Raw genomic sequence first — 23,098 nt, forward strand, 5'->3', positions numbered from 1 at the left:
AGGGCAAAAGTAGTTTTATAGTCCAATAACACAGGAGGGAAGTGAGGAGAGAAGGGGCAAAATCTTCCTCTTCCCAGTTGGCTCAGGCAAAAGCAAAATGCGGCAGCATCTTCTAGTTCTGCTTCATGAACAACTTTTGCCTCCTAGGACCACACTCTGATGTTGCTTGGCCACATGCGTCCTGGTTTTCATCTATGAAATGTTGAAGGGTATGCTATATGCCAGCTCCTTTTTATGGGGAACATGGAGAGAAAATAGAGGGAAACCAGGATGCATGTGGCCAGAGATGGAAGCACATCTCTGAAGGGCATAGAGCAGTCAGCGCATGCACTTATTGAGGGGCTTATTGAGGTAGACTACACTGTGTTCCCCTTGACACACAAAAAAGGGGAGAGATTACAAATGAACATGCAGCCCCCATCCTGCTCCTTGCAGTCTTATCCTGAGGTTGGCAGAAGCCGGATCGCACCAAGGTGTGGGAAAGGTGTGCACCACTCCCTAACACACAAAGACACAACACCTGCGGAAACCTCAGAGCTTTTGTTGCCCAGCATCCGGGAGTGACAAGATCCTGAAAAGAGACAGGTGAGGTTGCCAGAAGGTCAATGACTGCCATGGCCAGGGACTCTAGAGACAGCAGAGTGTGTTAGTTTGGTGCATTTACTCCATCCACATTTCTTATAAGAAACAATCTCAGTTGTTTTCAATTCTGAGTTGGGCTGCTTCCACTCCAAATCTAGATAGCTTAACCAGGACCAATTCAATAGAACTAGGCAGCAAAGAAATAACTCTCTCCTTGTCATTAAGGTTAGTTACAGGCTCAGTGCTATGGAATTATGGGCTTTGTAGTTCTGTTAGACATTTAGCCGTCTCGGTCAATGAGATCTGGTCCCACAACAAACTACACATTCCAGGGTCCCATAACATTGAGCCATTGCAGTTAAAGCTGTGCCAAAAAGAACCAAAATGCAGTCAACCAAGCATCGCAAAGTTTGGCTTTAAATTTGTTGTTGGTGGTGGGGTTTTTCAAGTCAATTCTGACCTACGGCAACCTTCTCATAGGTCCTGCATTATTAGTACAGTACACAACAACAACACATTAAACCTAGATCTCCAGGGGACTAGGGTTCAAATCCTGACTCAGCCATGGAAACCCACTGGGTGACCTTTGCCAAGTTGCGCACTCTCGGGCTCCGAGGAAAACCATGGTGAACTTATGAGAAGGTTTCCTATCCATGGAAACCTAGGAGGAGGTGGCTGTAAGTCAGAAAGGACTTGAAAACACTCAACAACACCAAATTTAAAGCCAAACTGTGATACTTAAATGCATTTTGGTTCTCTTTTTTTGCATTATGGTTCTTTTTTTAGTTCTGTGGTTGCATGCTGCAGTTATGGATTGTCATAAAGAAAAGTTCCTTAAAAGCCCCAACAAACTGTGCACCTGCCAGAGAGGAGAAGGAGAGAAGTTTCTGGATGGCCCTTGTGGTCTATTCTATGACTCTTTAGTGATGCACCGTTGGCAGGCCATGCTCTGCCTTGTCGGACGGCTCCCTTCCACCAGATGGCAGAGGTAACCTGGCCTTCCTCTGCATGCCATGAAGCTCACCTAGGCCAAATAGGCTTTTTTTAAGCATTGCCAACCAGCGGGCGGAGTATTGGGAAGCGTCTAGCTTTATAAAGACTTGGTTCTGTCTTCCAGAGGGCCAGCCCTTCCTATAGACTGGGAGACCAAGCTGTGTGGACACCCAGCGGGTTCCTGTCCCTATTGCGCGGAAGCCGTCCCAAGCTAGGAAAAGCCCATCGCAAAACCATTTTCCCTTCCCCGAGAGGCACAGCAGACTCGGTGTCCCAATATTGGATGGATCGTCCCGTTTCATTTGACACCATGGAAGCCTGTTGACTCTCCTTGGCTTCTAGGGAAAGTCGCTGCTCTCCACCGGCAGCAAGCCAACTTCAAGACGGGTTCAATTCAGCGCCGGACTCAAAACCGTTGCTCATTTTGGTGGGTTGAGTTGAACTGATGTGCTGGAAAGAACACATCTTTTTTTAAAAAAGAAGAAGAACCCCAAATAAAAGTGATTCCAGGATTTTTTAAAAAAATAAAATAAATACGTAAATACAATATTATTTTATTTTCCCCATTAACTTGGCGGGATTTTGGAATGCTGGGCTCCGTCAAAATGGAATCGCACGACATCTCAGAATGGACCTCGTACTACAACGAACCCACAGAGGTAAGTCCCATTGAAACCTTTCTGGAATACATACCATTTTTAAATGAATAGCTATCAGGTTGAAAGCAGCAGCAGCAATGGTTGGATGGAGGGGCGCTTGCGTTTCTTTCTTTTTGGGGGGGATGTGACATAGCCAAAACAATATCACAAACACTTAGGAAACTCAGATGTCCCTGCGATAGCCATGGGGCAGGAACGTGTGCTTTGGGGTTAGCTCTGGTGTGTAGCTTCTTTCACTTTAAAACACAACTCAGTCCGTTATTATAAAGAACAGCCGTGGCCAAGTACACATGGCTTAAAAACTAGAAGGAAAACAAGATGTATGTGTAAATCTGTTAGGACTCATAGTAGCCCTTCAAAACCTGAGAGTTACCTTCAGTATTCTGTATAAGTCTCTCCTTGCTCCAAGATCTTTCCCAACCACGGCTGGTGAGATGTTTCTAGGAAGACAATATTTGGTGGCACATTTATGGCTATCATCTCTATCGGTTCCACTCAGTTCTCATACCCAGAGCTTGGAAAAGTTACTTTTAGGGGATGGCAGGTCCCTGAATAGCCAATGGCCACAGTGGCCAGGGTTTCCAGGAGCTGTAATCCAAAAAGCTAGGGATTCTAGGTGCTGTCATCCAAAAAACACCATTTCCTCAAGCTCTGCTTGTGGCTGGTGGTGAAATGTTCCCTGTTCTGTCTTCACCCAAATCATTTTCAATATCCTGGTAAAACCACCCTACACAACCCTTTTTTAAAAATGCAACACAATGCATCAAAATATCACAGGAGCCTATAGCATCCTAGTATTTTGCATTTTAATATATTACAGCCTACCTTTCCCCAACCTGGTGCCTTCCAGATATTTGGGACTATAGTTTCCATCACCCCCAGCCGACAAAGCCACTCAAAGTGGTCAGATCAGGAAAGCCCACATTTTCAAAACTCAGTGCCCACCAACAATGTGTTAAGTATACACAGTTTGCCCATTTCATGGGAGTGGCAGAGTCCCAGATGCTATTCAAATCCTGGTGCTGCAGTTACTTCTTCCTAGCTCCTTCATCATAGTCGCCTCTCCTACAGATTGAAAAAATTATTACCCATTCCATGTTAATCTCTCCCCATTTCTGCATGACTGTTGCAACTTTAAAAATTGGGATCACTGACACTTCCATTAGTAAAGATACTATCCTCTGTTTCTGGGTAGGGCAGGTTAAACTGAATTATTTATTCTACTGCCAAACATACAGCCATATTATAGCCAGCCCTCCCTATACAGCGATTCTGCATTGACGGATTCAACCTTCTGTGGCTTGAAAATATCCCCCTTCCCACAAAAAAACCAAAAAAGCAAACCCTGGTTTTGCCATTATATATAAGGGACACCATTTTACTACCCTGTTGCATATAATGGGACTTGAGTATTCATAGATTTTGATATCCATGGGGAGTCCTGGAACCAAACTCCAGCAGATACCAAAGGCCCACTGTATTTTGTGGCTCAGCCACTTGGCTCAGAACAGGATTAAAGTAAATTGTTGGTTCGTAACGCCAATTTCCAAAATGGCTGTGCAAGCAGACATTGGACACACAAGAAGGCTCGGGGTTGGCCTCATGCCAGGGATTGCCAGCTGGGGAATTCAGAATGTTATAGTCAAAAAGTGATATTTTACAATCCATTAATGGCAGCTCAGCTGTCTTTTGCTGGAAACATGTTTGGTGGGGTACGATACAAAATACAGTGGGCCCTTGGTATCCGCTGGGGTTTGGTTCCAGGACCCCTATGGATACCAAAATTTGTGAATGCTCAAGTCCTATTATACACAATGGCATAATAAAACGGTTCCCCTTATATAAAATAGCAAAATCATATTTTGCTTTTTGTAATTTACATAGTTTTGAAATATTTTCAAGCCGTGGATCATTGAATCCGAGGATAAAGAACTTGTGGATATGGAGGCTTGGCTGCGCTAGCCTTTTTAAAGGATATCTTCCATGTTCCAAACTAACTACTGTGTGAAGCCTTCTGCCATCTGAGAATGTGCCTTTTGCACAAGAGGCCCAGAATCTAGTCCATCTATCTCTTTGGCTTAGTCCTTTGACACTCTCGGGAAGAAACACATAGCAAGGAGTGGTCTTCAGATTGCTGCAAACACATCTATTCTGGCGATAATCTTTCCACACATAAGTGACTCAGGCGCAACTCTCTAAAACAAGACTGAAGCTGCCTAGGAGTAAGCCCCTCTGAATTCAAGATAACTTCCTTCTTAGCAGACATTGGATCCCACTCTAAAACTGTGACTCTGGGCCACTTTAAAAACCTAACTGAAGACAATGGAAATGAATCCTGTGTCAATGTAAAATCTTTGTTTTCTCCTGGCATCTCCCAAATACTAAAAATCAAGACCACCCCAGCAATGGCAAGAGGCACAGGATTGATAAAAAGAGTGCAGTAACTGAAATGTGAAACTCTCCCATGCAAGGTGTGATAAGTTTTGTGCTTTTCGAACAGATTAGATAAAAACCAGTAAGCCAGGGCAGGTAACAGCTTAGCGCCACTAAGAGCTTAAAATGGAGGGGGGGACAACAACCGTGGCCTCCGAAAGCCAGATGACACCCATCTCATTGTGTTGTCCTTTTTGTGAGTCACTCCCAAAGTGTCGTAAAATCAAATGTGAGCCCAGATGGATGTTTTTTGGTCTTGAGCCGTGAAAAGGGTCCCGCATTCAGTGTGAGTTTTTCAATTCCGAGTGGCCAATGTAAATATTTCATTTAAATTTTTTTGAACTGTGTTCCAACATGACCTCTTCTATATGCATAAATTGTTAGGGAAAGGCATCTTAGTAATGTCAAGGAAGGGATTGAATTTTCAGAGAGGATCACGGGCCACAGGTTCCCACGTCACTAAAGCATCTCCATCTGTGCAAGGCGCCCAGCTCTCATTCCAGCTTCACCTTTGGGCAAACCTTTCTTCCCAATATTCTGGGGGAAAGGAGGTGATTCCCTTTGCAAACAAGAGGCTGCGAAGGGGTGGTCCATGCAACCATCTACGTCATTTAATCTCTGGTTGCTTGATGACTCTTATTTATTTAGAGAGGTCTCTCATGCTTTCCCAAAACATACTCCAAACAGTTAGCAAGAACACAGCAGCAAGAACCCCATCACCTTCACTTCATTTTATCGGAAGCACTTGTCAGTCGCTTCTCTACCCACCAAGGCCCTCCAAAGCAATGGGTGATTAAATCATTAAAGAACCTTTTTCAACACCCAATTTTTAAAAGTAAGAGGTTGGAAAGAATACAGATAATGAATCCAATGTGTTCCTAGGCATGGCCTCTTTCACAGACACTTTGGTCCCAGAGGCAGAAATAACATGGAAAGACTATGGATGGTTTCCTTAACTACAAAAGGGACTAAAGCAGTTCAAAGTCTTTCAGCAAACTTTTTATTCCAAACTAAAAATACGCACATGCGAAATGAAACCACTGGTCAGGTAAGCCTTGAGTAAGGAAAAACATTTTGGACCTTCCAGAGTCAACTTGAAGGTTTCTTCCAAATAATAATAATAATAATAATAATAATAATAGTCAGTCAGTCAACTTTTATTAGGCATAGAATAATAATAATAATTATGTGTCCAGGGATTGCTTTTTCTTTCGCCAGCCTCCCCATTTCTTATGCTTTCCATTGTGGTGGCTAAATTTATAGATCTGTCCTTTTTTAACATGGCGGAGGAAGCTGGTGAGGCAGAATTATCCGCTCCAAAGGTTTTGCTATGTTTTATTGTTCATGTAAAGCAAAGGATTCTGGAGGAAGCTCCTGTTTGTCTTGCCTCTTGTAGGCAGGCAGACACAGCTGTATTCGGAGCAGCCTGCTTTTTCCAACTCAAGCTCTGTTATATTGTTTATGAAGATATATTGCTGCGACTGGATGCTGGAAGTTTGCGTTTCTCCAGCCCTCCTTCGCCATCCTCCTGATGCAGATGCTGCTAAAATAAAACCCAGCTAGCTAGGGAGAAAAGGGAGCTAGCCAGGCATATATCTTTTAAATATATCTTTATTCAACAAATATACAAAACATACAAAGCATTAAAGCAGCCGCATAAACATCCATGTAAATATCATTCACAGTAACGTCAAACATGCTAACATCTTAACATTGCCAACATCAAGTACATTCTAGTTCATACTCATTAGTAACCTCTTATCTCCTCCAAGATTATTTAACCATCTTCATTAACCTCTTAATACATTTACATATCACAACAATACATTTATTTAAAAGGACTCCATGCAATAACAGTTGTTCTCTGAGCCAATGGAATAAGACTAAAAGAATGAGATAAGAATCCGCAATGAGCTCTAAACTGATAGCAATTAGCACAGGAGAGAAAGATTCGTTCAGTTGCTGCAAATGGCGTTCAAAGTAGAAAAGCGGTTTGCATTCAGTTAAGCCAGAAGGGAAGATAGAACCTGGCCCTTTCCAAAAGGCTCAGGCCAAAGCAAACTGCTGCAGCCTATCCTAGCTGGTCTATCCTTCCTTAACAACCTTTGCCATCTTGACCAGACAGACTCTAATGCTGAAGTTGAAGGCTTTCATGGCCAGCATCCATAGTTTTTTGTGGGTATTTCGGGCTACGTGGCCATGTTCTAGAAGAGTTTACTCCTGACGTTTCTCTGAAGATGCCAGCCACAGATGCTGGCGAAACGTCAGGAATAAACTCTTCTAGAACATGGCCACATAGCCCGAAATACCCACAAAAAACTACAGACTCTAATGCTGCTTGGCTGCATATGTCATGATTTTCATCTGCAAAATGTTGCAGGATATGGGTGGGACTTGGAACCCAACACAAATCGGAGTCAATATAGCTAATGGCTATGTTGACTACAATGGGAATATGTACAATTGGCATGGGTCTTATCATAGACTAGGTGAGTAAACCAATGGGCCCCTGTTTTAAGTATATCCCTGACATATCTGCCTTAAATGGATCCCCCCCCCAAAGCTTTCCAAAGCTAGAAACCTACCCTTAGGCATCATCAACCCAAGAAGTCTGCAGTTGGTCAACATGTATTGATCTCTATAACCAATTTGCACTGAAAGGATCCAGGACTGAAGGAAGAGGAAGCAATAAGGGAAGTGACATTTGGGGCAATTGTTTCACTCATTCGTTTCTTTTCATTCAGCGCTACAGATAAATTAATCCAGATTGGATCACACCCAGCAATGGCGGATTGCACAACAGCCATCTATCTCCCTTGGTCAGATTTCCAAAGGGGTGGCTATATTTCGCAGCAAAAATAGCAATGTCTTTCTTCCAAACCTCTCCTCCAGTTTTCATGCCAATATTTATCATGGAGAGAGGGTTTGCCCTTGCGTTCCTCTGAGGCAGAAAGAGTGGGATCTGCCTAAAATCATTCCAGGGGTTTTCCTGGCTGAGCTGCAAATCAGACCCTGGTCTCAAGCCTCAGCACCATCTGCCTCAACATCTTATGGCACATTAAAAGGCTAATAATAAAATATATTCATCTTTAGGACTTTATCCGCACTGCAGAAATAATCTGTCTTGATACTGCTTTAACTGCCATGGCTCAATGCTAGGGAATTCTAAAAACTGTAGTTTGCCAAGGCACCAGAACTCCATGAAAACCAAAGGGAGGCTTGCCTATCGTGTCCGTATTGATCAGGATTTCAGCCAAAGAGCCGAATGTACTGATCAAACTGATTTTATACTAGCAGACTTGCACACAATGGACTGAATTCAGGCTGTTAGCCATTGCAGCGGTGAGAGCCGCCCCTCCTGCAGATTAATACATGTTTATTGTATTGCTGAAGATTTTACGATTGGGCCAGTCTCTGAGTCACTTGAAAGATCTGGATTAATAAATAACTTTGGTGTGGCTCCAAACAAACATCGGTTTCATTCCGGTTGGTGAGGAGTTCTGTATAAAAACCTAAAGCTTTCAAACTAGGTCATCCATGGCTGTAATTTGTTAGAGAACAGATCAGTTTAAAAGGGTCTTCAGTCAGTAATAGATTTGTGTTCTTGACACTTGGATATTCCAATTGCAACAGAAACCTGAATAAAAGAAAGGTCCTATCGTAACAAAAGAGACTGTGTTAAAGCTTAGTTTCTGATTCATGAACCCAAATTGGCTGCTAGTTAATTTATTTAATTAAAAATGTATCTTGTTATTGGCCACCCTTCAAGTCAGTTTTGACTGGTGCTGACCCTAAGGCAAATGTTTCACAGGGTTTTACTGGCAAGATTTATTCAGAGGAGGTTTGCCATTGCCTTACTCTGAGGATGAGAGACAGCAAGATCATGTCCAGCAATGTGCCATTTTCTCTTTTACGATGAACACCTCTGCTCTTATCTAGGGCATGAGAGAGAGCTCTCCATCTGTGCACCATTCTTCCTCTTCTGGAATAAGGTTGCCCTTGGTTGCACTTCATCTGAGAGACCTTGAAATTCTGGATCCGATACCAGAATTTGGGGAGAGGTTGTGATGATGGGCCATCCCATTATCTGGGCAACATGGCTGAGAGCAAGATAGTCTTCCTTCCAGAAGGACAAAGGGATGGTTTGGGACTGAGAGGAGCTGCTCAAGACTGGACAAAGGTGTCCAGACTCCTAGTTACCCCCATGAACATCCAAGACATTGAATCCCATTGCTTTCGTGAGTAGATTTGCAAAAGGAATAGCTAGTCACGTCAGGCCTTTATGCTTATATTTGTGAACTCGGTATGATCTCTAGACCAGTAGCTTCCAACCTTTGGTCCTCCATTTGTTTTTGACTTCAGATCCCAGATACTCCAGTCAACTTGACCAACACTCAGGAATTATAGGATTATAGAATTATAGGAGCTGAAGTCCCAAACATCTGGAGGACCAAAGGCTGGGAACCACTGGTCTAAACTATTCTACAGCTTTCAAAGATATAGCTGTGTTAGTCCCTAGAATCAGTACATAGAATCTTGTAGCACAAAGTCTAGAAGATCTCTCTGTATTCTATAGCTTGTAACTTCTTCTAAGGATGCCTGAAGGGAGGTACCTTTAATGTGGGAGATATTCTTTTGCCGTGTAGATCACAGTTTAGAATCAGCCTCTCTTTACAGACTTCCACTCTTCCAAACTCTTCCACATACATGTTCAGTCTCATCTCATGCAACAGTGATAGGGAGAAAAATCTCTGCAGAGACAGAAGTGGAAAGTGCAAGTGAATGCAAAGTAACTTCGCAATGAGTTTCTAGAAAGAGGGGTTAAAAAAGGATGGTGGCATCCTGTCTAGATGCCCTCAAGGGATCTCAACCAGCAGAAGCAAGATGTAGGGACCCGCAAGTGCATGACACTTGGAGAAATTATATTCCTAGCTGCTTACATAAGGATGTAGCCAACAGAGGTTGGAGGTTGCGTTTTTCTTTGGACTGCAACTCTCAAAATCCCACAGTGCTGGAATTGCATTGCCCAAAAAGTGTCAAAAAAGTAAAGCAATTCTATAAGCCATGATGGTTGGCTCTCCCAGGTTTAAGGTTTCCTCCAAAGTAAGGGCCCTGGGCTGACGTGCGAAAATACCTGCGTGATGAAAAGGTGTGCGGCTCACGCCCAGCATGACGAAGGCCTGAGTACGGGAAAGTGCACTGAGCCTCAGATATCAGACCGTTCGATGGGCGCGACTCGGAAATGGGAATAATTTTGACAAAGGTGATTTCACCATTGACATACAGTTTTTAAGTTATGAATGCATACGATCAGGGGTCTGCAATCTTTGGAGCCAATGCTCAAAAGGAATGCGGAGAGAGAAACACCATGAAATGGGGAAGGTGATATATTTTTATGGGGGAAAGTGCATCAAAAGAGGTGAGGTGGCAGGTTTAGGTTTAGTTTCTAAAGTCACTGCTTTTTAAAATAATGAATGTTCAAAGCAGAACGGAACAAGGGTGAGTTTTGTAGATGGCAGCTTGCTTTGTTGTTGTTGCTGTTGTTGTTGTTGTGTGCCTTCACATTGTTTCTGACTTTTGGAAACCCCAAGACAAACCTATCATGGAATTTCCTTGGCAAGAGTTGTTCAGCGGAGGTTTGTCATTGCCTTCCCCTGAGGCTGAGAGAGTGTGACTTGCCCACCTATTGGGTTTCACGGTCGAGCTGGGAATTGAACCCTGGTCTCCAGAGTCGTAGTCCATCATTCAAACCACTATGCAATGTTGTCTCTCACACAGTTTGCTACATGCTGGTTCTTGGAGGCCAAAGCATCTCTGAGGACTGAAGCCAGTTTTGATTCCCATGATCCCCTAGCCATTACAAATCCCAGAATCCCCCAACAAGGGTCAACGTGCTTCCACGTATTGTACAGAAACCTATCCAACTGGCAGCCAGGAGTTGTAGTCCAGAAAAAATAATAATAGCTTGTCCAAACTTTGAACCTTGCAAGGAATAATAGCCAGGTATGGCACAGTGGTTTTAGTATTGGACTAAGACACTGGGAGACCAGGGTTTGAATCCCAGCTTGACCATGGGAAGCTATTGGGTGAACTGGGACAACTCACAATATCCTGATCTTATTGGAGAGACGGTGTAGATGATCTTATTATTATTATTATTATTATTATTATTATTATTACCCCAGCCTCAGAGGAAGGCAAAGGCAACAAATTTTGCCAAGAACACCTTGTGACCGGTTCTCCTTAGAGTCAGAAATACCAGTAAGTCAGAAATAACCTCAAGACACACAACAGCAATTCTATCATCTCTTTTGCTCAGCTTTCTTGACTATGCTCAGCTTTCTGGAAATGTATATATCTGACTTTAAAAAAGATAATCACAATTTATTCCAAACTAGTAGACATGTAAACCTGGGAAACGATTGCCAACTTTTTAAAAAGGCATTGCACCTGCACCTTTATACCAGTGACAGGTCAGACAGACATTCAATAGGGAAGGCTTTTCCCAGCCCAGAGCAAATATGGAAAAGGGGGTTTTCTGTGGCTGGGCTTTGATTTTTGTCAGCTCGCTGGAGCCGGGGAACATCTGGCAACCCTACGTGATCCAGGTCCTCCTGTGGGCTGGTCAAAAAGAAAAGGCCTATTGCGAGCCCGGGTCGTGTTGACGTCTATGGCCCCGGTGAAAGACAACGGTCCTTTTCTCTGCCCCGTAGCAGTGGGCCAGTCCGCCGTCCCTTCCAGCCCCCAGACTTGCAGAATTGGCCCAAAATTTCCCATGCAAGGAAAATCAACTTAATTTTAGCACCTTCTGTGGTCTTCGTGGAATGGAGCAAACAGAAAACCTGCTGAGCAGGATATACAATTTGTCCAGGAACCAATGGGTGTCCATCAGAGGAAGGTGAGGACAGGATATGGGCGAAGGGCGGAACGGGCGGCGGTGGCCGAGGAGGAGGAGGAGGAGGAGAAGGAGGCATTATTTGGGCTCAGCCGGTCCTCCTCAAGTTCAGGTGGGATTCTGCACAACAGTGGCAGGATTTAATTCAAGTCAGGGTTCAAACAAAAGGGAGCTCCAGAATCGGTTTACGGTGCCAAAATTCATTCTTCGGATACTGACCAGGATGATAACACATGCATCTTAAGAGGCTAGAAGTTGTGCCAAAGCTACACTCCAGTCCTTAAGACTGGAGCATGGCTTTGGCGCAGCTTCCGGCCTCTTAGGACGCATGCAGCATTTAAACAGCACACCTCCAAAGTGACCCGAAGCAGCCTTATTTTGGCCTGTCTGTTCGGGCAGGCCTAAAGTCCTATTAATACTTAGGGTTGCCAGATCAGGTTCCAAGGTTTTAAGGACTAGAACATGAGACCTAAGAATGACCACTTGTGCCGTTACAAGGGACAACTCCTCGTGACACCAGTAAGCATGATGCATTAAGCATCCACCATAGTGGCACAAAGTATGCCATTCAAAACACCAAGTAGAGCTCATGAGAAATGCACACACTTTGCAAGGAGTGCTCTTGCCTTGAGATTCTTCCCTTTGAGAACCGGAGAAGAAGGGTCAGGCCCTGAAATATATCAGGGATGGGGTTAGTGGGACTCACGGGCTGCTGTTTTTTTTTTTTTTTTTGGGGGGGGGGTCCTGCCATAAGCATGCCCCAAGTTAGAAAAAGGTGTGCCCCTCCAAGTGCTTTTTAAGTAGGGGTAATAATAATAATAATAATAATAATAATAATAATAATAATATCATCTGTATCTCCTCGAGGCGGAGTACAACACATTAAAATGCAAAACGCAATTAAAAAATAAAACACATAAAACCAGCAGTTAAAATACAATACTATGAAACAATTAAAATCCAAATCAGTTTTGCACTGAAACTAGTTGCAGCTTCCCCTCAAAGCTTCAAAACCAAATGGATTTCCAGTCATTTCTTGTCTGTCTGTTTGTTTGTTTGTTTGTTTGCATGTTTGGCTTGGTTTCCAGCCCGGGGAAATTGCCTCCCAGACCCTCCAAAATAGGTGTGATGAACACAAGAGCTTTGGCCTAAATACTCCAAAGGCACCAGATTGTGTCTGATCTTGGAAGCTAAGCAGGATCAACTCTGGTTAGCACCTGGATGGGAGACCACCAATAAATACCAGGTGCTGTGGATTGCAGAAAAAAGTACTGGCTAAACCACCCTTGGGGATTCCTTGCCTAAGAAAATCCCATGAAATTCATGGGGCGGCCATAAGTCAACAGGCAACTTGAAGGTACACACATTTACACATACTTACACACACCTTTGTGGCATGAAAAGAAAAATCTATTGCCCCAGGAGATTTACAATGTTGATTAAAACAACTGAGTAGAGAATAAGTAAGAGATGCATAAAGCAGAGTGAATTTGGGATCTGCACAAACAGGCTTCCCACATGAGATTATGGAAAGCTGATCATGGATTGACTCCATACTGAAAAAAAGTAATTCTCTGGTTTTCAGGCTGGCACCAGGGGGTAAAGGTGGGTTTTCCCCCTTTCTCAGCCCTGTTTCGAAATGGTGGGATTGAACCCAAGGTCTTCAGTATGCCAAGTTTGTCCTTTGTCACTGAGCAGACAATAGAGTCAGGGAGCTTTAACCCACCCAGTCAGGATGAAGAAAGTTAGTTGGACAGCTGGGAACAGAGATCTTCCATTTGTTTAAAAAATGTGCAATGATGTGTTTGTTGAGTGCAAGGAGTCATTCCATCACTAAGTGCACAGTGGGAATCATGCAATCCTGCAAAAGTGGGTGGACTGCAACTCCCATCATTCCTCGCCCTTGGGTATGTTGGCTAGGGAGTGCTGGGAACTGCAGACTAACAACATCTGGAGGTCCGCATGACTCTCACCCTTTGCACTTGAGCATAGTCAAAATACAAAATACATAGATGAAGGGAAAAGTTGGGCTCAGTACAGATCTCAGCTGTTAATCTTTCCTCCATCGCTAGTTGTGTTTGTGGTGGGTTGTTGTTGCTAATTCTGGGAGAAATCTAACATACATGCATATGCTTTCTATTGAGAACATGTGTGTTTATGTATGTGTGTTGAAGTCGCCTGTCAACTCATGGCGACCCCATTTATTTCACAGGGCTTTCTTAGGCAAGGATTCCTCAGAGGTGGTTTTGCCAGCTCCTTCCTCTGAAATGCAGCCGACTGCATCTAGTATAAGTTTGCAGTCTCCCATCCAAGTACTAACCAGAAGCTGACCTTGCTTAGCTTCCCAGATCAGAAAGGATCTGGCGCCTTTCAGGTATTTAGGTGATGGGGAAAATAGTTTTTGCTAAAAGACAGCTTGAGATGCAGCCCTGGAAAGTGAGGTGAGAAAGTGCATGATGCCATTATTCCAATTTAGCTACTCCGGAATAAACAGGTATGATGGTACCAATCGCTTGAGCCCTGGCCACTCTTGTTCGTGACAGTTGCCAAGACTCAAGAGTATAAAAGGCTGGGTTCTTACCCACACAAGTCATTATTTTATGAGTAACAATGCTTTATGGCTAGCAATAAGCGAGGGAGATTCCAGTGAACAATACATATTTACAGCCAGGTGACAGATGTGAAGCAGAATCCCCATTTCAGGCATTGGTGTGGTGTGACATGGTGCAGGAGAGCCAGCGTGGCATCGTGGTTTGAGTGTTGGACTACAATTCTGGAGACCAGGGTTTAATTCCCAGTTCGGCCATGAAACTCACTGGGTGAGCTTGGGCAAGTCACACTCTCTCCGTCTCAAGATGGCAATGGTAAACCCTCTGGACAAATCTTGCCAAGAAAACCCCATGATAGGGTTGCCTTAGGGTTGGCATAAGTCGGAAACAACTTGAAAAGTGGTGGAGTCTCCTGCCTTGGAAGTCTTTAAACAGAGGCTGGATGGCCATCTGTCGGGGATGCTTTGATTGTGATTTCCTGCATGGCAGAATGGGGTTGGAATGGATGGCCCTTGCGGTCTCTTCCAACTCTAGGACTCTAACCCAGCAGGAAACCCATTCTCTGATACCCCTGTGATGCCAAGAGGCAATTGGTCTAAAAAGATCGCCACTGTTCTTCCCTTACACTTCCTTCCTTCCCCACTTTCTCCCAATAGGGCACCCCATATACCTTGAAAACTCACTCCTCCTTTGTTAAACATGCCCCTTCCATGCCTTTTGCCATCTTTTCTTTGAGCAAGTGGGGGCATAATTTGATTTTGGAAAGACCCGACTTCTCCCAGTATGTGCCCAAAGAACTTACACTGTGATTGAGATCAAGTTTGCACAGGAATAAATCCCAATGGGTTTACAATGTAGAATTACTGAAGTTTGACACCACTTTAAGTGCTGTGGCTCTGTCCTATGGAAACCTGGTATTGGTAGTTTTACATACGAGATTGTATAAGCCTTCTCTGCCAAATTGTGCAAATTCCAGCATTCTGTAAGATGGAGCAATAGTAGTTGTCACTTGTGTTTTTTCTGCAGCATTGATGCACTTAGGGTTTAATCCCTGTAAAGGTCATTTAGGAGTGACTCTTGAGCTCATTTTGTTGCTAATTCACTTATTACACTGGCATTAATCAGGGAGAGAGAAAGTGTGTGTGTGTGTGTGTGTGTGTGTGTGTGTGTGTGTGTGTGTGTGTTGCTTCATTTATGGCCATCCATGCATACAGACTTCCCTAGCCATGCCCAATGGGAATGATGGGAGTTGCAATCCAACCCATCCAGAAAGCGCTGGGCTGGGTCGGTCTGTATTAAACAGGAGGAAACACAAAATCCCAGCTTCAGCGTCAACCTGGATCATTTCTGCAGTGTGGATGCAGCCTTTATTAGTAAGCATGCATCAGAGTGCGCTGCCATGCGGCCAATAAATCAAGGTGGGGTAGCAATGCAGGTTTAAATAACCACGTATAAATGTATACAACCCATGAGCAATTCTCTTTTAAGATGTTGCAAGTCTTTCTCAAGATTTTGCCAAATGCCCCTCTCTCTTTCTCTTTGGATTGGAGGGGAGGTTTAGGATGACACAGGAAGGCCTGACTCCAGGTTTCCCAATGAAGGAGTGGGCTGCAGTGTCACCGTTGTCATGTTTCAAAGGTCTTCTTGCACACAGGAGGAGGAGGAGAGTTCCCTCTGTCCTTTTGGGAAAAGACCAAGCGCAGGGCTGGCGTCCAGACCCCCTTGCAAACAACAGATTCTAATGTCCAAGGCTGACCGCCGCAGGGGGCAGGGAGGAAGGGTGAGGGGTGATGGCCCCGGTTTGGCTTGCACAACTCGAGAGTCTGCTCTGCTGTTTGGAAAGGATTTGGGGCTATCTGAGAGATGAGAGAGGCCATGGAAAAACTAAATCCTGCAGCCTCTGGAGCTGTACTTACAGCTGCCTCCTCTGCAGACTTGCAAAACCTGCAATGGAAAATACTCCGTCTCATTGCCTGCAAGTGAAAAGATGGAGGATGGGGTGCAAAATCTACACGCACTAGATCTGGTGGCTTTCCCAGTAAACCGGTTTCAGCTTTTATCCAGTCCTCATCAGGCCACAGAATAATTTTATTTGGAAAAACACGTAGGACCAAGGGCATCCAAAAGAGTCCTGGGTTTTAAAAGATTTGATCTCATTTCTTCTTGGTCAGAATTTAAGCTGAGTACGGATCTGTGGTCGAAAAAAAACCTTTCCCTAGCTCTGAGTTTAACACAATGCCCACCGTGCCACACATGTTATTTTTATATATGAGAAACATTTGGAAGAATCTCATACAAATGGACAAAGTGGAAGCCTAAAACACTGTTTGCAGCTGCAACCATGTGGACCAATGTGCTTGACCCAAATCACAATTAATGGAGCACATTGTGTTTGCTGTATACACACTAGTATGTAGCAGTCAACACCATAAAAGCGCATGGCATTGTTGTGTCTTTATAAATACATTGAGGGATGCCAAAAATCACACATGCTCCGCACATGTGCCTTTTTGCACTCGTCACACGTCACATCTGTAAACATGAAGTGTGAACATGCTGCGTTGCAATGTGAATCGAAACAGCCGCTAGTGTTCCTCCATGTCATTACAGTACGCTCCTCATAAGTAGTTTCTCCATGGATCGTAGCCAAGGGCTGCTCTCTCATCCGAGGGAAAGTATCTTACTGGACCCCAGCAATATCTGGCTAGTAAATTCCAACCACGTCAGAAGGGAGTTTCAGAAATGGCCCTGAAATAGCTCCCTTTAATCCAAGATAATGAAAGAAGGTTCAAAAGCCATCTGTTTTCTTGAAGACAATAGGCAACCGGCCTTGGTTGGGAGTGGGCTAATCTTCTTCACTCATCCTAAGAGAGTTTTATAATGTTTGGCTCACAAAACCAAGCCGCTGGACAGACACACCCAAGGCAGGCCTCGGGCCGATAGACAAGGACAGATCAGGTGGAAGGACTAGTCTAAAGCCCACTTTAGAAACATTCTTTTCAGACTACAACTCCCAGAATCCACCTAGGGGATGATGGGAGTTGTTGTTTTAAAAATAACTTGTCCAAACTCTGATCTAAGTATCGGTTGAACTGCACTTTTGCGACTGAGAGAGAAGTTGGTAGTATGAGCTTTCGTAGACTTGAGTCTACTTCCTCAGATGCATCTGAGTCTGAGAGTGAGAGGCAATATATAATGAATGCAGAGAGATATTGTTGCACCTTTGAGACTAAATGAGAAAGAGAAGTTGGGAGTATGAGCTTCCTCGGATGCATAGCTATGCTACCAACGTCTCTCTCTGAGTTAGTCTCAAAAGTGCTACAAGACCCCTTTGCTACTAGAAAGAAAGCCCTATTATGGGTCAGACCTATCAGCCTTCAATGGTGGTGGGGCATCAAAGTCCCTCTGCTGAAGATCTCCAATTTCCAATAGGCTCACATGGCTACCCAGACCATGAATTGAAAACCCATAGTTTCCAACACTAACTGAAGCCTCTGTGTCAAGTAGAGAGGTCTCTGGCACAATCTTCGTACCTAGGATTCTTTCACTTGGAGATGCCAGAGTGACTTTCAAATGAGTTTTTAGGGTTCATTCATTTAATAGGACAAGGTCTTCCCATGTAGTCATCTTCCACCCATAAGCCTACCTCACTTTTTCACTGTTTTCCTTGGAAATCTGTTCAAGAAGCAAAAGATGGAAGAACTGCAGAGAGCCTCTGAGGAAGCAGGCTTGGTCTACAAAAGCTTGTGCTGCAACTTCTTTCGCACACTGACTTTCAAAGGTGCTGCAAGATCCCTTTGCATAACGATATTCCAGACTTAACATGGTTATGTCCCTGTAGAGTGCCTTCTAGTTGAAGGCAAAGGAAAAAGAGAAAGAAACCTTACAAGTAGATTGTGGCCATCAAGTAAGCCCACCCTGGATACCAAGGATCCACTATACTTAGGAGAGGTATATTCTTCCATCCTCTTCTCCGTCCGTTCATCTGTCATCATCTCTCCTATTGTGTTTCAGAGTGGAGGGCATAGTCATCCCTATGTATCACTAATAAATTGGTGTTCCTAGAGCCAGTAGGAGTGGATTTAGCTCTTGAATCAGGATCAGGGCCTTCTCCTAGAAGAAGGAGGACCTACCCCTACCTTCTGCAAACTATGGTCTTAGCAGGAACAAGAGCAGTCGGTGAAGCCATCAAACAGGCCACCCTTAACTGCAAGGATGGTGAGGTGGAGCAGGGAAACTGGTTGTATAAGGCTGCGTGTTAGACAAACATATGGGTGAATGACTTTAGGTGGATTCAGTCCACGAAGTGAGAGGAAGAAATGATCTTGTATTGCTGGAAAATCCCCAGGTCACATCTCAATCCGGAATAACAAGGTGGCCAGCTGGCACAACCAGAATCTAGGGTGGTTCCTTTTTAGTTGTTGTTGGGCTACAGCTCCCAGAATCCCCCAACCAGCACAACTTGTAGTCCTAAAAGTAATGGTCCCAAGGGAAACAGTCTCTTTAAACATCACTCTCTGATATGGAGATGTTACTGTGATCACAATCACACAGTGAGCTCAGAACACCCCAGAGGTACTTGGTCAACTCTAAGCTCTCCATCCTTCCCATCACCAAAAAGGAGACTGGGACAATTTTTGATACACAATCTCTACTCAGTTGTATGTCCCCCAAAGTTTGACACTGATGGATCAAATGTGTGTTTATGTGCCTTCAAGTCGCCTGTTGATTTATGGCAAAGCCTTGAATTTCATAGGGTTTTCCTAAGCAAGGAATCCTCAGAGGTAGTGTCTTCAGTTCTTTCTTAGCTTCCAAGATCAGATGGGATCGGGTGCCTCTAGTGTATTTAGAGTTGTAAAGCAGCAACATATGAACTTTGTATTTTCAGCCCAGACTTGAGCAAAGACGTAATTCCCACTGAGGCCAATGGGGCTTTGCTCCCAAGTAAATGTAGATAGGATTGTAGTGCACCTTATAGGGGCTGCCGTGTGCCTGTTTACTAGGATGTAGTCTTACTTACTAGATTCAGTGGGACGTTCCTTCATAAGCACATTCAGGAATGCATTGCAGACTTGTCCACCATGTATGAGGAATTATGGGAATGACAATTCCAAAACCCTTCCCAGAACTTGGAAAGTTGCTTTTAAGATGAATGTATACAGTACAGTGATATGCTGAAGAGTTGTCTATAACTCAGCAATGGTAGGATGATGCTCTGGGACTAAGAACATCATCTGCTTGCAGGATGTTGGGTCAGTTCAACTAAGTTATTCACATGAGATATGACCGCACTATTACCACACCTCCATATATACTGGACTACAGCATCCACCATCTCTAACCAACATGGCCATTAGAAGGGGATGATGGGCACTGTAGTCTAATGTACCTGCAGAATGCCAGCTATGGAAAGCCTGTTATGAATTATGATGTATTTCACATTTGTAGTATCTTGATGTTCTAAGCCCTTTCTCTTAAACACATTCACTTCTCACATGCATACGGTTGTCTTTTTGAATGTCTTGCAAAGCCTATCAAACAGGTTCTGTGACTAGATCCAAGGGCTGGGTCATTGCAGCAGCAGCAGCAGACAACCAGATGGCCACCGAGGCCCATGGCTCCAAACTATATTGATCAATATCACCCAACACCAGCAGCGTGTCCTCACTTATCAATGAAAATCAATAGCTTTGCCAATTAAGCCTCTATCTTATGTAAATAGGAGGTAGGCCCTGCTGCTGTTTCTTTTCCCTTTAGCACCTGATTCTCCTTCAGCGGTTTGGATGAGCAGATAGCCATTTGGTAAAGAAAAGATGGTACCCAAAGGGGAAATTATTGGCTTCATCAACCACACATCTAGCCCCTTGTAAAGCAAGGGAAGACCTCAGCAGCACAGTTTTCTGAAAAGGACCAAAAACACCAGTCCAAGCCACCAAATAAGATCTGCATCCTTCTCCAGACTGAAGACAGAGCTCCCACTGAATTCTCTACTGAAAGTATGTCTGAAGGAAAATTCGAGAGGGAGTTCCTTCCTGGCTACTGTTATTTCAACATTCTCTCGTGGAGCAATGCTTCTCAAACTTTGGTCCTCCAGACTTAGAGTTTTGAGAAATGAAGCCCAGGGTATTTGTAGGACCAAAGATTGAGAATCATTGCTCTGTGAATCAATAGTAAAACAGTGGTAATCCTCGAGTTCCTCTTGAATTTTCCTTCAGGTGAAATGTCTGCCATGGAAGGCATTTCATTACCACCGTGTGGATCCTCAAGCTGCTTGGACTGATGGAATATAAATATATATATATTTATATGATTAAAATTTCAGAATGAGAAAACTTTCCTAAATTCCTATGAAAGTCCCTATGCAACAGACTAGGCAGTTAATAGTACGTATAAGTCTGTATTTTGAAAGCAATTTTGGGTGGAGCCGGAACTGGTAGAAATGCTCTGACTACAACTCCACCCAAAATTGCTTTCGGCTCCAACTCTGACTCCACAGCCCTGACATCAGCTGTAGGAAATGGTTCACCCATCGGTTTATGCTTGGTGTGTGGCTATTAAGGCACATTTGACCCTGTATTGGTCTATGACCGTAATAAAGATTGTATTCTATTCCATTCATTTGTCCCTTTCCCCGCTACTCGCCTTCCTACAAAACACAAGTCTCTCTTTTAACAGCCTCTCTTTGCTTCCTATAGGTATTTCCTTCCGTGAGCACAATGGCATCCAGCTTGGGACCTATGAACCCCATAAATTCCTACGTGACACTGAATCCCCTGAGTTCCCCCAGCTCTATGAACATGGCGTACCCCAACAGCGGCTTGAGTAGCCCTTCTCTGACCGGACTAACCAACGCCGCCAGCCCCATGGGTCTTCCAACAGTGGCCTCTCCCGTCAGTCCGGTATTGACTCCATTGGGAGCTCAGGCCTCCAGTCTCAACTCTCTCTCGCCTTATCAAAATGTCAGCCAGTCAATGACCCAGCTGGGCTACTCGCCGTCAAGCATGAACAGACCCAAAGAGATCAGCAAGTCCTACCGGCGCACCTTGACCCATGCCAAGCCACCCTACTCCTACATCTCCCTCATCACTATGGCAATCCAGCAGGCCCCGAGCAAGATGTTGACCCTCAACGAGATCTACCAGTGGATCATGGACCTTTTCCCGTACTACCGCGAAAACCAGCAGCGCTGGCAGAACTCCATCCGCCATTCCCTCTCCTTCAACGACTGCTTTGTCAAAGTGGCCCGTTCCCCGGACAAGCCCGGCAAAGGCTCCTACTGGGCCCTCCACCCAAATTCAGGCAACATGTTTGAGAACGGATGCTACCTGCGGCGCCAGAAGCGTTTCAAAATTGAAGACAAGGCCAAGAAGACCAACTCTAAGACTTCCAGTGCCCAAGACCAGGCTTCCAAGATTTCGGAAGGTCTTCAGGAAGGCCAGAGTCCCAACACGGGTTCAGAAGGGGCAGAGTCAGGCCATTCAGACACCTCTCACGGCTCCGAGGAGCAACGAGGGTTGGTCCAACTCGATTGTTCAGGGGGCCAAGGCTCGTCCCCAGCTTCTGAAGCCTCTCCAGCCCCTATTTCCCAGTCCCTGAACAGCCACTACTTTGCCACCTCCATCACCAACCTGGATCTTCCCAGCGACCTCAAAATGGACCCTCAGTTCAACTTCAACCATCCCTTTTCCATCACCAATCTGATGTCAAGTGAGCAGAGTCAAAAGGTTGACCTGAAGTCTTATGAGCAGGCCATGGCATATAGTGGTTACAACTCGCCACACTCAGTGGAAAGCAAGCATGCCTATGAGACGTCCACCTCTCTCAGCGAGACCGGCTCCTACTATCAGAGCCTCTACAACCGTTCTTTGCTCAATGCTTCCTAAGACTGTTAGACTTGTTGCAATGGAGGGGGGAAAAGGAGAAGGAGACCAAAGAAATAACAGAAACTATGCCTGGTGCCATCACCAGCAAGACCATCCATGAGATGTTCCCTCCCAGTGCCAATCTATTGCAACCGTGGAAAGGAATAACAACCATCAAGAGGCCTGGTCTACCGGACTCTCAGCAACCACATGCTTTCCAGATCGACACTGTCTCATAGTGGTCAACAGCTTCTTTGGAGCCCTGTCATTTCAATAGACTCATTTGCTCATAATGATCAGGAGAGCAGCAAGAAAGGAAACATCCATGCCTTAGCGCAATCCAACAACCACCAAATGGGTCAGAAGAATATCCATGGATCCATCTTCACTTTGGCAAGGTTGTACTGTTGCCAGCATGGATTTCCAAAAGCAAAGTCAAAAGGAAAAGTCCCACTCTTGGATACCTCCAGGAGCGGAGCATTGATGGGAATCCATCTACCCATGAGAAGCAACATAGGAAAGGTAACTCTTAAGATGGACCAAGCCGAGGACCATCCCTTGGCCTAGGACAGTTGACTTTCCTGCTTTGACACAGATGTTACAGTCAATGGTTGAACTCTCATGTTAGGATTTTTGAACCCACCTTTAGGTCAGAATCATACTTGGCAGACTCTGTTGTTACAATGCATACACACAAAGGGGTTTGGTTACGCCAAAGACAATGTAAGCCTCAGCCTGAAAAGGAGCAAGGAGAATATAGTTCCAATGTTTTTTTTTAAGTGGCTTTATATTTAAATATTTGTGCTATCTCTCGGGGAAAAAGGGTAAGAGTTGATTTAATATATCGTACTTTAGAGACAATTCAGGGGGTGTCTTTGTTTTTCTCTCTCTTTTTGGTATTAACAATAATTAAAACAAATGATATCCAGTCCCCTTACCCCTGTTTATCAATCTGATCTTGTGGCGAAGAATCTGCGTTCCGTTATGTGAGGCACAAAAAGTATTTATTGCAGTTGAAATCCAGCCCTTGTTGTTGTTGTTGTTGTTGTGTACCTTCAAGTCATTTTCAACTCATGGCAAACCTAAGTTTAACCTATCAAGGGTATTTTTTGGGGGGTGGGGGAC

At 44.4% G+C, this 23,098-nt stretch overlaps 1 protein-coding gene across 1 annotated transcript; it reads left to right on the forward strand.

Annotated features, from left to right (window-relative positions):
* Positions 1-1,712: 1,712 nt before the first annotated feature.
* On the forward strand, positions 1,713-22,895 carry FOXA3 (forkhead box A3). Its single transcript, XM_089478770.1, has 2 exons — positions 1,713-2,234; positions 20,807-22,895. Exons 1-2 carry the CDS (start codon positions 2,163-2,165, stop codon positions 21,992-21,994), a joined length of 1,260 nt encoding a protein of 419 aa, XP_089334896.1. The 5' UTR covers positions 1,713-2,162; the 3' UTR covers positions 21,995-22,895.
* Positions 22,896-23,098: the final 203 nt, after the last annotated feature.

The sequence above is a fragment of the Sceloporus occidentalis genome, unplaced genomic scaffold (genome assembly GCF_023333645.1).
Source record: "Sceloporus occidentalis isolate IW3139 unplaced genomic scaffold, rSceOcc1.0.p SCAF_13, whole genome shotgun sequence".
In the NCBI taxonomy this organism is placed as follows: Eukaryota; Metazoa; Chordata; class Lepidosauria; order Squamata; family Phrynosomatidae; genus Sceloporus; species Sceloporus occidentalis.

What these genes read in the sequence shown, in the direction of transcription:
- FOXA3 (XM_089478770.1), top strand. Translation starts at nt 2,163, where the DNA reads ATGCTGGGCTCCGTCAAAATGGAATCGCACGACATCTCAGAATGGACC. An exon ending in ACTACAACGAACCCACAGAG is followed by an intron (nt 2,235 to 20,806) that starts GTAAGTCCCATT and finishes TGCTTCCTATAG; the next exon opens with GTATTTCCTTCCGTGAGCAC.